Source organism: Nesoenas mayeri, assembly GCF_963082525.1.
Source record: "Nesoenas mayeri genome assembly, chromosome: 9".
Classification (NCBI taxonomy): Eukaryota; Metazoa; Chordata; class Aves; order Columbiformes; family Columbidae; genus Nesoenas; species Nesoenas mayeri.
The window spans coordinates 4621814-4638030 of NC_137557.1; the positions used below are offsets into that span (position 1 = coordinate 4621814).

Genomic DNA, 16217 nt, shown 5'->3' on the forward strand with positions numbered 1-16217 from the left:
GATACCTTTCTGTTTTTTCAGAAGTTCTGTTTGGTGAATAGTTAGGAAAGGACATTATTACAGCATAAGGATATTATTGTACACAGAAAGGCATTATTAAAAGTGATTTATTGTTCTATGTTAGGAAACTTATAGGAAAAGTCTGATAATATATTAAACTTGTTTATTATGGACTTCATATAATTTTTGAATAATGCAGCTTTTTCTTTTGACAAGAGCAATAAACTCTGCTGGTATAGACATACGTTGATTATCCTAAGTCAACTGTGTTGCTTAAAGAAACATGCCCAAACAATCAGCTTTTGACAGCTGCATCTCTTGTTATTTACAATAGCCATCACAGTAATAACTCACCATTTCTATATTAATAAGGCAGTGAAATTTATTATGATGGTATTGAAAAGTTATTAAGTACTGCATCCCAAGTGACAAAGTACCACAGCACTGTCACTATCCAAAAGCAGTTGCCCATCCATCACAAAGCTTTCCAGATGGTCCTGCATCTTTATCGCTCCCAGGTTGGTGACATCACCTGTTCACCCACTCAAAATTGATGATGAAAGCAAACAGATCTATCTTACTTACATTTACCAAATCAATTTAATTTTACAGGCTGTGGCTTAGTGACATATTGACTGTTTTCCTTAATGGCATCTACTGTACTTAATGCAAAGAACTCATCTTTGAATCCTGGCTTGCATAATGTGGCATTTCATAATAAATTTTTTTATAACATATTTCTTAAATGGGAAGAATTATGATTGTTTGTCAGTTCTATTAGATGCAATTATTATTCTCTCCAGTTCTGTCTTTTATTTTTCTTTCTGATGTTGTCTGTCTTAATGGCTAAATTACATTTACAGGTTTTGTCTTTTAAAGGGATGTCTGGCATATCTTGCAATGATTTGTCTTCCTATTTTGATACTCTCACAGATCTACTCCAATGTTACCTTTTCCCTCAGTTTATTTAGTGCTGCTTCCTGCTTGGACCAAGTGCTACTGAACTCAAAATCTACCTGGGTCACGTCTGAGTAAATAATAAGCACCTTATTTTGAAGAGGGATACAAATTCCTGAAACATCTCCCCGGTTCTGCTCGGAAGGTAACAAAACTTCCTTCTCCCCCTCCTACTTCTAAGTCCACTTGACCCTTATGGTTTCACTCGGCTTCCCTCAGGAGTTAATGCTCCTCTTGATTAAATTAAAACCTCAGTGCCATTGTGGGGAGTACATACACAGACCTACAGGGATGTTTCTGTGGCTTTAGAATGTGCCCACGAAATTGGTGATTTCCTACCCCCAAGGTCAAGGACATAGTGAAGCATCCACCATGGACAAAGAAATATGCAGTTCTACACAAATCATTTCAGGTTTAATTGAGACAAGGGTGCTGCCTCACCCTTTTGATGGGATTTCACAGACATGCCACACTATCACCCACTCAGCCTCCTGCACCAGCTGAAAACTTCTTCCTGCTGCTGTTGCCACATTGACTTTGGGTTGGCTCAGTAACTTACCAGCCCCATCAGTGACAGCCTCAGTGCCAGAGCAAGTTCAGGACAGGGACAAGCAGCATCTCCCTTCTGGCAGCCACCACAGCCCCTCAGCTACCTTGAGCTGTTCAGTTTTGAACATTTCCTGAGTGCAGCTCCATCATACAGCCAAAGATCCTGTTCCTGCACCCCTTCCAGTGAGCAGCACCTTTGTCTGAACAGGAGGAGACTCTGGTCCTTGTCCAAGAAAGAAAAAAGGGCATTGCATACCACAAACCTCATGATGTGAGGGTTTGCTTAGTCATGTTAATTAAATAATTTGGAGAATTGAAGAGTAGAATTAAGGAACAGCAGAGAAAGAAAACAGCTGAGTACTCCGTGTTGTTCCCAGCTCTTAACCCTCCTCCATCCACATCAAACTACCCAAAGGACCAACAGCTCCCTTTTGCTGGCAATGTATTTAATTCAATCTGAATGACAAGTCCACCTGCTCATATCTTGCTATTCAAGGACCTGATGTTTGCTTATTTGCAATTATAAACTGTCTGTCCCCTGAGCAGGGAGAAAGCTGGTGATAACAGCCAGGGAGCTGGCTGGGGTGTGCACTTGACATCACCTCTTAGAGTGACATTTTACTCATGAAGCATCTGTCCACCTTGCTGCAGGACTCTTATTGCTACAGGAGCATCTGACTTGGTCACAGCCTCACCGCAAGACAGGGCTGCAAACAACAAAAGAATTCAGACTGGCCACATTAGCAGCACTGTAACTAAAGTCTTTTTTGTACACAACTTCTGAGAGGCTGTCTTAAGCACCCTTCTGCATGCTCACCCCAGGCAAGATATATGGTATGATCTCCATCCTATGTGGCACTGAACGCTATGTCCCAAATAGAAAACTTAACACAGCAGCTAAGCACATGCTTAACTCAAACACCTGGGTAATCCTGTTGATGATAAGCTCGTGCCTAAGTGCTTTATTGGATCTCAGCCAGAGTGCTCTATGCCTTGCAAAGCTGAGCTGCAAATGGGGTAAAACATCACCTATGTATTCAAGAAAAGGTAAAGATGTCAGCCCCACCTGCAACTGCCAGGAATGGATGGTCTGTTGACCTGGGGGAGAACACGCTATCTGCAGAACTGGATTGGGCTTGTACTGATCAAAAATCATCCCTGCCTCCCACTATAAAGCAAATTATTCCTTTTTAATTTCAAATAATAGAATAATCCACATTTATATTCTTGATTTTGCTTCAATTATTTTGAAAAGGTTGCTGAAGTCTTCATATTGCTAGAATCCATACACAAGGAGAAAACATAGGCAATGAATCTGCACTACACTTCCCAACCACCTGGTTGAGTGGGGAGCTGCTTTGCTTTTTTTTCCCCCCTAAAAAAGCCACTAAGACAAATTCCATATCCCAAAGAAAAATATTAAGTGGTGAAAGTCTTTGTTTCTTTTATTTTTCTTTTTTTTTTGAAGAAGACGACAATCTACTGCTCTCTCCCAGTGTGATTCCACTGACTACAAGGGAGTTATTTCCCCCAGCACTGTTGTTTATTAAGAGTAGCTTAACATGAGTTTCAAAATGTGTGAATCCTGTGTGCAGTTATTTAGAAGATGTTACCTTTGTTCTGTTTTTTTTACAACAAAAAAATAGGGGAGAGATGCTACTTTTAACATTCTGACAAAGATTTTCCAAAGGAGAACCCAACAATAGGGAATAACATCTATACAGAGAGAGGAATCAGCTGGTAACCCCTGTTGATTGCAATGAAAGGTTTTGGATGCTAACAGCAAGAAAATCAAGCTATCAGTTTAGGTGTTACAACCCAGATGTGAGAGCATATACATTAGATTCCAAGTTTAAAAGCCTATACCTTTGCATTTTGTAACTCATTATTTAATTTTCAGAAAGATAGGTGGTACCCTTAGAATGCAGAATCTCAAATAAATTTAAGTTTAAACTCAAAAAAAAAAGAACCCAAAAGAAAGCCAAAGAGTGCAGAACTGAAACTTAAAATTACAACAGTTCCAGTCTTTATAAACCAGTGGGAACCTGTACTCCAGAACAGTTTTTAGGAAACTATGCACCTTTCCCCAAAGACTCACATAAGAAAAATGCTAGAGAAGTAAACAAATAGCCAAATGGCCTCCCAATTTCCTTTTAGAAGTAACAGCATCAGTTCAAGCATACTTTACCAAATGCAAGATGTTTTTCAGCCTCACAGTCATGACAGGAAAATATACTCGCTTCTATAAACAGATTGTATGCTCCTTTATAAAGCTCTAAAATATTTTTTACTTCTGTGACAAGCTTGATTTATTAGAGCTCATTGCTCCTGGTTTTGCCTTCCTAATAAAGAAATAAAAGTTTAGGATAAAAAGAGCTGTGGAGGAATTGTCCCTATGAAGGAGACTGAGTTTGCTATAGCAGTAAGAGACCTGAATTTGAATATTTGATGTACTCTGGAAGATGCTGGTCGAAGAATAGGTGCATGTGCTCTGGTGACCTATTCAAAGGCTTGCTTTGAAATACTCTCCCACTTGTTTTTCATAGCAGGGCATGAACCATGATGAAATCACTAAATTTGTGTTCCCTTGCTTTTGTTTAAAAAATTACTGCCATCCCTTAAAAGCTTGTTTTCTTTGTTGATTAAGAAGCAGTCAATTTTCCCTTTTCAAACAACCACTGAGCAACAGCCCCCCAGCCCTCTCAGATATTCGGGCTGCCGGCAAATACTAAAACCTCGGTGACAAACTGCAAAAAAGTTCGACCTTTCCCCTTGTCCGGTGACCCCCTGTTCGATTTGTACTTTAGCTAACCAATACCTGATTAGATAATGCTCAGCCCTAGACTCACAAAATGAGATAAAATTCAAATTTATGGCTTTTCATTTAAACTGCTCTACAGCACTCTAATCATGACCCAAGCACAACTATATCACAACAAATTCTCTTTGTCCCAGAGCCTGTTTTATGGCTGAAGTATATAAAAGGAAGGAGGACGCAAAAGACGTTGTTTTCTTGGGCTTGCCTCAACAAAACTCCACATTGATGCCATAGGGAGTCTTGCTATAAGGTAACATTGGAACAGGCCCCATGAAATTCCTCACCCTTCTGCAGGAAGTTTTCCTTTATGAATGAGTGTGTGGCTGCAAAATTTAGCAGCAGCAATTCCTCCAGCTTCCACTTCTCTCCCTACTACTACAGGCTGATCCTGGTATCAACTCAGATGGACTTCACAAAAATCAGAACCTACAAGTATCCCACAGCTGAAAATACCTAAAAATATGACAGTCTTTTGGCAAGGGAATTTAGCATAATCTATTATAACATGTACTTTCCAAAAAACATAATTACAGTCTAAATTTGTATATGGTTATAAAGTCGTCTCTGCAATGTGTGTGTAGGGTTTTAGTTTGAAATGTTCTAGTTTAAGACTCTAGGTCATCTAGCAATCCTAAACAATCGCAAAAAAAGGAGAAAATCTCTCATAGCAAAGTCAGTAATATATGTAGCATCAGAAATCAGTGAAGGAAGGTGCTCAGTTTTTCTTCCAAAAATATTTTCATGTGTTTATGCTAATTATTTTCTTGAAAACAGATTCTTACTTTGAAAAGTCAATACTGCTTTATGTACAGTGTTTCACCTTAAACCTAGAAAAATGCAGATAAAATGGAAAGATTGATTTTCCAGTCACTTTGTCATCCTTGCTGTAGCTGCAGGGGATTCTATTCACAAGAATTCAGTAAGTACACAAACATTAGCAATGTCGCAACTCCACACTACCTATTTCTCTGAGCGATGCACATGTGAAGTGAGGAAATGAGTAAGTCAGGACACAGCAAATTGTTTTCTTTGGCCTATGAGAACAGTGAGCAGCTCAAGCAGGTTGAGGGTTCCTCCCTTTTGAAGCCACCAGACACATCTGACCTCAACAGCACTATGAACTATTCTAGGAATCACATACCATGAAACAAAATAATACCATGACAGTAGCTGCATCAGTGCAACTCACTCAACATGCAAGTACCATTGTGAAAAAAAAAAAGACGACTTGAAAAATCTCGCACTACAAAGTCACTTAAAAATCCATAGTCAATGCCATACACAGAAACTTTGGTTCAGTCTTCCCTCCATTTAAAAATATAATATTTCACCTTGATATCAGCAACAGCAGACCAAATCCCCCATTTATTAACTGATCTATTGACACCTGGCAGGAAAAATGTCCTGTTTCACAAAAGTGCCCATTCAGGCAGAAAAATTGACACCAGGACAGCTTTAATTCCCAAGACTGTGCTTAAACTTCAATAAATGATAAGTTTCCCTCAGCATCCCATGCTTCCTTTGAGCCCACACATCAGTAACAGCTTCTTCCTCCCATTTTTATCCCAAGGCACATATCCAAGGAATCAGTGGTTTCCAGAAAAACATGATGATGATAAGTATCTGGAATGGATGCTCAGAAGGTGTTCTCCAACCCTACCAGGTCCCTCCAGCATCTGTCCTTTAGCCGTGACCTTCACTACATGCTGTTGTACTCATTGTGTAAACTCTGGTAACCACTATTTCTTTGTCTCCCTTCAATTACAGTAAATGTACTTTTAATCCACTTGTTGGAAGAATATTCTGTCTCAGGCTCCCCTGAGCACTGCAGAGCACTTCTAGATGAGTGGCCAAATTGCAGAGGGACTTGACTGTTGATTTTGTGTGATTTTGCTCCAATGCTTTTCAATAGCTTCTCCCCAGCTGTCCCAAATACATAACGCTACTCAAATGGCAAGAATCCTACAGCTTGAAAGGAATTTAATCTGCCAGCTGGTCTTCCAGCACTCTCAAGGTCTGTGTATTTCTTGTCTGGATTTTATAGACCCCAAAATCCTAAATATTTTAAGCAGGAAAATTAGTCTGTAAAATTACAGCATATTGTCAGCATCCAAGGGTGTGAAAATAGAGATGGGATTCCCACAATTTTAGTGAGGTTATCCTCCAGTACACCACCTGAGGATCCAGCCTAAAATACCCAAGTTTCTGTATATGTTAAACCTGCAAGTCCAGCTGTGTCTCAGCAGTTTTTCTCCAATTTCTGTTATCAATATCTGAACTTAATTGTGGTGTGGTTCAAGGTCAGATTTTATGGTTTCCTGGTGCCTTTTTCAAATAATAAAGAGATTTCTCACCAGCAATTATATTGTATGAGGGTCTGTTAACTTGACAGAGTGCTGAGAACTCTATAATTTCACCTGACACTATTCTGTCATATTGTCACAGGTCTCACCAGATTTTAAACAACCGGATGGAATGTTTGGAAAGAATTCAGTGAGTATTTATGGACAATTAAGAGCAAATCAAAGCTCTGTTTTCCACCATATCTGCAAGGCTCCGCTTCACAGCAAAACCATTTTTCCTGGGAAAATGAACCTTCCAACTCTCCAGAGGTCAGTTGTGACCCTGGAGAGCCATGCAAACTCTGCACACTTCTCCCCTTATCAGAAACCAAAGGAAATGTACAGATTGAAAGCCGAGATTGCGCTCTGTTTCTACAGCACGTTGTTAAAACTATGAATAAAACCATGCAAAAAAAAAAATGTTACACCATAACACAACTGGCAATGTGCTCCATTTGAGGCCTAAAGCCCTGACCTGATCATGGACCTGCAGCTCAGCTCCATGGTGATACCACAGCAAGGAAAACACGTTGCCCCCAACAGCAGGAAAGCAAGAGGTAACCACTGGATTTGCCAAAGGAGAGCTTGAGCTGCTTGAGGAAAAGCAACATTTCTCAGAGCATATGGAGAAGTAACATGAGCCATATCATCCTATGCGTGCTGGGTTTGACACCAGTATCTGAACACACTTCAACAAATGAATGGCAACATTCCCATTCACTTAAATGGGAGCAGGACCAAACATCCAGCTTCAGAAGTCCCCAAGTAGCACAGGGTTCTGCAAAAGCAATTTTAGCCACACAAGACTAGATTTTAGTGCTATTCTAACCATTGTCAACAGAAAGTGACGATGCACAACCCTGAAAGCAGCACCCAGTTTCTTTTCAGACAAGGCAGTGTCATTTGGAAATCCCTCACCCATATAAATACTGCAGGAATACACAAGAGCAAACTAAAAATGGTACAAAATGTTCCAACAATGCAACTTCTTCCTTTTCTCCCCTAGAAGAGGCAACACCTGCCAATATCCACCCAGACAGATTTCATGCATGAAGAGCAACAGTAATTCCAGCCTTTTTTCTCTTTTAATTTACACTTGTTTCCACCCAGAAAACTCCAAAAGACAACAAAGCAGTCTCTGTGCATGCAAATATCCCCTGGCTGCTGTGAAGATAGGACTCAAATTCCGCAAACACTTCTGTGTTTATAGACACACAAGAGAGTTCAACAGACCAAAAGAATGTAAAGTGTCTTACCTCCCAACCGTAACTGGGATCTTTAAGGTGTGGCCGCTGCTCTCCCACAAAAGGCCCAAACTTTTCCCCTGCTTCAATCTTCCTTTTGGTCCATATCCCTAATCCTGCTCCAGGAATGTTGGATTCTCGGAGCTCAAACTCTGAAGGAATGGGAATGTCATCAGGAATGTATATCGGCACCTTGTAAGGAGAGCTCTCCTTTGGCATGAAAGCTTCGCTGGAGGTTGCTGGAGAAGACGGCTCTTGAATGCTGATGGATGTTGGACACTGGACATTTGCAGCCTCTCCGTCGGCTTCTGGTGCTTCCTCCAAAGGAAGTTCAGGAAAGCTTTCATACAAACATTCATCACCTGGAAAATAAGCCAAACAGTAGGATTTGAAACATCCTGACAGCTTTTGCATATGAAACCCTTTCAGCCTTCACATGAAATGGAGAGGACAATTTGGAAGGCAGGCAGCACCTTCATCAATCACTGATCCTGCAGCAGAGCCTCACCCTGGAAGGAGCGGAGCCTTTTCCCTATTGCAGGCCTGGGGGTACACAGCGTTTCTCAATATTCCTGACATCAAAAGTGGTTTACATCATTGAACACAAGCGAGGGAATTACATACAGATGTATATGCAGGCACACCCTATTGTCCAATCTGGTCCGGATATAGCGCTTTGCATTGCATACTCTTTGAAATTACAATTGAAAGCCAGCATTATACGTTACGACTGAAATGTAAGCGAAGTGAAAAGCAGGAAAGCTTTACTGGTCTTTCAGAGAGACAGATTGAACCTAAAGTAGCCAAAATTAAGTCTGATGGCCTCCAATTAGTTTTTGGAGGAAAGGATCCAGCCTACCACACGACTCTTGGCAAGAACTTCAGCTGATGTAAATCAGTGTCTTACCATTGACCTCCAAGAAACTCAGTGGTCTAAAATAAGTTCAGGATCCAAACAGCACCTTATAGAAAACATGAACCTTCTCATCTTACAGTTGCAAAAAACCTGGGGCAGATCCAAAACACATTAAAAAAAAAAAGTTAAAATATTCCATCTCTGGGGCTTAGCCAGCAAACAACAAAAAAGACTCACTGCTTTTGACAGCCTAAAATGTAAGACTGATTGTAAATTCCTATTAGTCAAAAAACTGAATGACTTCAGTGAGGGCTTCAGCTGCAGCACCCATACAGTACTCAACCCAATAATGCATACAAAAGGACTAACTAACAAAAAAATTCTTCATTATTTACATTCGTTTAACTTTATTAATGTTATCGTACTTTTCCTACGCACCAGAACTTCATTCCACTTAATTCTAAGCTAAATAGGAGGCAAGAACACCATCCTAGAAGGAATGAAGTTGAGAGATTGGGTATTTAAGATCTGAGCATGAGAATATTTGCATAATGTGGTTGGCCCAGAAATTAAAGTGTTATGCTGGGTTTGGCACTAAGAATGACTCCGTTTCAGTGAAGAAACAGGAAACTTTAAAATGTTCTTTCAATTTCTTGCTCATTTAAGAAACTATCCACGGTAGATTAGCGCCGTATGCCTTTTCCACTGGAAACTGGTCATAGCCCATTATCTCTCACATCTTTGTTACATATTATCTCACAGTTTTATATCTGTAGTTTCATGCTTCTGGTACTGCCTAAGACAAACACTGGGACATAACAAATCATTTGAATAGATTGCTCCCATCACATGACTGGCAAACTGGATTCTTCATCTGTGAGCAATTTATTCACAGACATGAACTGTTTTTCTTTCTTTTATGTGGCACTGGCTGTGACCTCGTATGTGTCACAAGAAAGTTCAGCTACCCATTCCCTCAGCCTCTGGTTTGGCAGACTCTCCCTGCACTTAACAATTGAACCCAATATTGATTAGTTTATCACTTTTCTAATACCTGGCACTCTGAGAAGCAGAAAATCTTGACTGACTCTACAATATAGCTGAGAAGGACACACGGTGGTATTTTCTATTGCTTACACTTCAAATATCCTGCCTGGCATAGCTCAGGGGTGTAGAGTTCAACAAAGATGCTCGAGGTCTCCTGAAAGCGCGGTGCAGAGAGCTTGCTCTGTGCCTGGCACCTACAAAGTCCATGCCCATATTTTCTTATCCACAGCAAAACTCAGCCTGGACTCCAAGGGACAGGACAGATGACCTGAAAAGAGTAGAGCGTAGCTCCACCTGGATGTCATCATTTACTTTTTCCTGCAATAAGACAACCACATTAGCAGCCATCTCTGTTCCACTGGGGCATCGTTGCTGCCCCCAAACACAGCTCTTCTCCAGCATGGTGGGATGGGCGAGAGGTTGGTCAACACCTCCTGAGCATCCCCGAAACTCCGATGTGTCCCCTGAGTTCCTGGGGCAGCAGCGATGCTGCATCTACCCAGGGTAGGCTTGATCTTGTTCAGATGTCTTCCTCCAGCTGTTGAGATTACAGTCCTACCTAAAAGACTTCAGCTGCTTTTGAAACATGAGAAAAAAAAAATCACCACAAACAAACACAAACACCAACCATTAACCCATCTATACACATGGGGTATAGGAAGAGAAATCACACGAGAAAAGTGATTCGGATGACAATAAGCACATGGCTATTTGCAAGGTGGGGTTGAAAACTTCAGTCACTTAAATCCTGCTGATTTTCCATGACAGCCTAGTGCCTGACACTCAAGCTCCTTAAAAAGCCCATCTCACACAGTCACTGCTGTTGTCCCCATTCCACCAAGCAGTGCCCCATAAAACCAAGGCTCTCCCTGTCCCCAACAGCTACGTTCAATTCTTCTCCACCAAACCATGAAGCAGCTCAGTTAAATCATTTAAGTGACTGCAAACAATGACCTGTTCTGTCCCTTTCCCCTAAAGGCCATCTTCTTCAGCCTCACTTGCCAGCACTGCCTGCCCATGAGCCAGCAAAAGCTGAGCCTTAAACATTCAGTAAGCACGCCTTTGCAGATGTTTCTTCTGCCCCAGGGATGGCCCAGTTTAATTTCTCTCTCGCAGACTCAAAGGCTTCAGTTATGCTTATCTCAGTCATTCTGCCTATGCTCATTTTTAGCCATATAGGGTCAAACCTGCAGCTGATAAATTGGCCTCTGGAAGCCTGGCAGGGAGACAAGTCCATTTGCTGGGTCTATTGTGACTCCTCTGATTTCCAGCGGCCACACCCGATGTCGTCGTTAAACATGGGCTTTCAGTTTGAAAGCTCTGGAAAATATAATACGCCTATACGCCCTAAAGCTTAACAGTGTGGGTAAAATGGACTACAGAAATATTATTCTGCCTGAAATAGCAACATATTCTAGCAAAAAAAATATTTTAAAACCTCAAAAAGAACAAGAAGTTGAATTATGACTGACCAAGAGACAGGAAGATCATTAAGAAGTATTTGTGAAATTAATGATAGGAGCTGTATTATTAATAAAATCAACGTACGTGAACCAAGGATCTGGTCTTCATTTTCAAAGGGTGTGGGACCATTCCCCTTAAAATTTACACCCACATGGATCAAATGGACTTCCAGCAAAACTCTGGGATATTGAGTGATAGAAAATCTCTGTAAGGTTAGAATTAGACGCAGTGATTGTGCTGATAAGCATAATTTTTCCAGCAAATTGGAAATTAGTTACAGAGATAGCCTTGTCGTTTCTGAATTCAGGATGGTTTCTTCTTTAAAGTCCAATAATTATCCCCACTCAAAATCAGATGAAATACAAATCAAGGCCCCTGATAACAGAACAGATGAGATTAGGTAATGCGGAAGCTTAGATATTAACCTCCATAAAATTCTTCACCGCTATTTTACAATAAAAACATGAGCAAGCTTCAAAGGAAACCCAGGAGGAAAGGTTAATTGCTACTAAAAGACCAGGGTGGACACCTGCATTTGCACTTTTGACACAACCTTGCATACCAGCAGGAAAGAGCCCACGTGGCTGCGTGCTGGGGATGTGCTTGATGAGGATGGGAGAGCGATGTGCCAAAGCTACCACTGAAACTCCAGGACCTGGGGTCATTTTGAGATCAAGAGGGCTCCTGTGCAATGGGAAGAGGAGAGGACTTCCTTCCATTTGGATGTTTCTTAGCAGCTCAACATGCTCTTCCTCTCCAAGAGCAATTAAGTAGGAGGCACTAATGACTGAGGGAGGCAGAGGTTGCTGAACACATCCCAAAACTCTTTCCACTGACTGCAGTTGCTAGCAAGGCAAAGACATGCTGTTTTCAGCAGGACACTGGGCCACACATTCAATGAAACTGTGCCTTTCTGCTGCTCAAGTGCCCCATGATGGCATCTCAGTTCAAGGGGATGTGCCTGCCTGTTGCACATATCAATGTTTCAATGTGGTCTTCAACTCAAAGTTCACAAATAATCCTCCAAAGAGGAAGTCTCCATCCAGATTTCCAGATCCAAAGTCATTTGTAACAAACAGAAATGTATCCATACAGACTATCCATTCTCCTTTTCTCCAGGTAATTTGTGCCTGAGGATATTCATTCCCAAAGTGGTTATTGTCTGATAAACCTAGCATATAAATCCAGTTCTCTGTGCTTGGACTCATGCACATGGCCACCAGTGACTTAATCTTAAGTTGGATGGCTGATTATTCTGGCTGGAAGCAAAAGCATCCCGAGAGCCTACTTGAGAAGTGTTTCTAATGTCATCATCTACTGAGAAGGATAAAGTAAGAGCTGAGATAAATGTGGAAGTGGCTTTTTACAATGAGAAGATACACACAGGTTCATGCCTGCAACTTCTCAAAGGTGAGAAAGATGACCCTTAGCCTCAAAGACTAGACATCAGAAGGACTTGTCTCTGTTTGACAGGAAAGGCCCATCCTACATCAGGAGCTTTGAGCTCTGATAACACTGTTAACCATGACTCATACAAGCCTTGTTGAGGATGCATCATTGAAGGCTGTGGGGAAACATATTGGGATGGGGGTGAATTAATTCCTTCTCCTGTATAAGGGTAGACCTTAATGTATCACAAAGTCCTGAATCAGATCCTTGAAAGACAACAGAAAGCGTTTATATTTGTTTTACCTAACATTTCTATGCAGCAAGGAGAAAAATCAGCATGGAGTATTTGCAGGGATGTCTGAAAAGGAGACAGACATTTCCTATTGCATACAAATGGGACACCTTTATCTGAATTTCTGTTCGAACAAGTATTAAACAAAAAAAAAAAACCCTGTTAGAGGCAGGGACTGAATGCTTACAAAATATATCCACATCAGTCTAGAACACAGGAGGTCAGGAAACATAGAAAATAAAGAGAAGAAAACCCATTAGCTTCAAAAGGAGCATCTAGCCAGTGGTGAACTAGATGGGAGCCAGCCATCAGTCCCACACCAGGCAGGCATTGCTCAGAGGGGACCAATCCACGTCCTCTACAAAAGCAGAGAAGGATCCTTAGCATTAGAAACATGCAGAGATTGAGTTACTATCTCCAGGCATAGAATGGACTCCAGCCAAGAGCCACATTACTCTATTTGAACATTTTATCAGTTAAAGTACCTGAAAACTGGTTTGTGCCACTCCCTGTTCACAGAACTGTTCTGTGGAGTTGAATCTAATTACTATTATTTATTATTATTTGTATTGTAATACAGTCTGGGGGGCCCAGGCAGGACCCCATTGTGAAAAACATCAGACAGACCTAATCAAATGAGAGTAGATTCTAAACAGAATAGAGCCAGTAATTCCCAGTTAGGTAAAAATAATAAAACTAAGAGAGGAAAGAAAAACTGTTTTACAAATAGAATGTTTAGTTGTAAAACAAAAGAAATTACAAGGAAGCGTAGAAATACACAAGGTGCTTGAAGCAATTTTGAACCATTACTTCAATTACCAAGGAAAAATACTTTCACAAACATTAGCCTTCTAACGCATACGTGTTTTACATGCTTGTATTACTTGACCCTGAAAACAAGCACGAGAAGACCAAAACTGTCCCGAACACACTCAAAAGGTCCAAACCTGAAAACCATGCTCATGGACCATGCAACAAGAGCAAGAACCAGAGCACCCATGCAGCAGCCTCAAAGGCCAGATTTTGATTTCTCTTACGCAACTGTTAAATCTGGAATAATTACTTTAGATTTCCACCAAGGAATAAACGAGATCAGTGTCTGTCTTGGAGTTAACTACAGCTGCTCCAATTTCTTAAGGCTGATGGTAATGTAAGAAAATGAGAGGAAAAATGTGGTGCTCAGATTTCGGCTTTCCCTTCACACTCGTGATGCTGCAGATTGCAGGGGGCATTCACACAACATGCTCAGCAAAACCCCCCTGCACCGCAGCACCGAGTCGCGCCGAGCAAACCCTTCTGCAGCGCTGGCAGAAGAGGGAGTTGTAGGAAAAGCTGCGCGAAGGCAGCCTGAGCACAGTACGCTTTGGGGCTGCAGTACGGAAATCACCAGCTTTGCACAGTGCTGCTTCATGGGCTGCCGTATCTACAGGAAATGCAAAGGGAGCTCAGTTTGCATCACCGCTGGAGCACCTGTGAAAGGGCTTAGTGTTGCTGGTAGCTTCTGTGCCTCATGACAAGATGCACATCAGTTACAACAGTACAAATGATTCACAAGATAAATTTAAAATTTTCCTTGCATGGTGAGCAGGTTTTGCTCCTTAAATGTGTCTGCAGAAAAAATTACCCTGAAAACAAGAGGCTCCTACTGGGAGCAGAAGAGAGCTCTAAGGGTAGGATGAGCACCAAGCGCTTGGGAGAAACCTGTCCACAGGTGAGCAAGAAATGAAGTTACACACACAAGAGCATTGCAGCTTTAAGAGAGGATAATTACAGTGTTGCCAAATGTTGGTACTAGACCAGCGAAGTCATAACATAGTAACTGCATAGGGACCTGCCCGACATCTCTGGCAATTCTCACTATCAGCCCCTACAATAACTGGTAGCATTTGGTGCTCTGTCTAGTGTCATTCATGTCTAATTGAGTAACACAGTCAAAAGCATCTGATGCGGACCAGATGCTGGGTTTTAATTAGGGTCCAGCACTGAGAGACTTCAGGTCAAATTCTACTTTCATTTGCACAGGAGTCACTCTCCTTGATGTCAGGGAAGTTGCACCTGTGTAACCAAAAAGCAAAATTTGGTTCCTTGTGTTCCTGTGCACTTTCCATATAAATTACTGCAAGCAACAAAGAATTATAAATGTTGGTTTGCATGCACTGATTCTATTTACAAGTTCAGTGTAATTTTATTTATGGCTCCAGTACAATCATCTCTGGTAGAAATATTTATGTTATCTGTACTTCTGGTCTGTTAGAGTCTACTGCAATCATAAACACCACGGAAAAATTATTCGCAGTTAGCAGGGTTTAAACTACCCATTATATCACTAGCTAGTGCCAATAAACTTTAGTGCTGGTTGATAAAGTTTCCTCAATGGAATAAATATATATCTGACTTTTAAAATCTTTTCTGGGTTACACAGAGGGGGGGGATGAGAGAAGATGGAAATGCCAGCTGCAGGGTTTGATATACTGAGGGCCAGATCTGCAGCTAGAAAGGAGCCTGTAGAGATCCACACTAGCTGAGATGCAGCCTAAAGCATCTTGACACTCTAACTAATAGCTTAAATTCATATCTCTGAAAAATATTTCAACCAGCAGATAACACATACTCATTAATGCCATTTGTAACTCTATATGGAGTACACCCAAGGGGGAAAAAAACTTCCTTGAAATTTTGAGCCCTAAGTACTAGACATTGCTAAGGAGGAAAACAGATTAGAGGAGCCAGCTTTTGTTCATTGTTTGATCGCCATAATGGTAAACATGACATATATTCTCACACTGACATGGCATGAGAAGCCAGCGTGCTTGGGAGAAAACTAAAGACGGGAAGGTTAAATGTGAATTAGTGAGATCAGCCACTTATGTATAGTAAATGCTAACCGGGAACAACATCTCACTAGATCTGTATCAGTTTGAGTAAGACAGACAAGGTAATGCACTTTAACAGACCCTGAGACAGTTAAAAGCTATTGCTGCAAAAGAACATTTTAAAATCAAAACAATTACTTAAACCTACAGTATTATAATCAACACAAACGAAACTTTATCTTGATGAAATAAATCAGCGTAACTGAACTTCTCTTTACTCATTAGTAGACCTTTACTGTTCTAAACTGAGATGTGTCACAAAGTAGCCCTGAAAATCACATGCCTCTTTCTAGAAGAAATCAGTAATAAAAGATGACTATTCTACCAAATTATAATGAAGACAGATAACAGAGTGAATTATAAAACAAAGGTTATAGATAGAGACT

At 40.9% G+C, this 16217-nt stretch overlaps 1 protein-coding gene across 3 annotated transcripts in view; it reads right to left on the reverse strand.

Moving 5' to 3' along the window:
* MECOM (MDS1 and EVI1 complex locus) overlaps positions 1-16217 on the reverse strand; it is a gene marked incomplete at both ends in the record, with an annotated part of 334168 nt that overhangs the window by 178353 nt on the left and 139598 nt on the right. For all 3 annotated transcript variants that reach the window (XM_080349318.1, XM_080349317.1, XM_080349316.1), the window contains one exon: positions 7923-8272. In XM_080349318.1, the coding sequence (XP_080205444.1) occupies positions 7923-8272 (350 nt within the window). The remainder of the gene's footprint in view (positions 1-7922; positions 8273-16217) is intronic.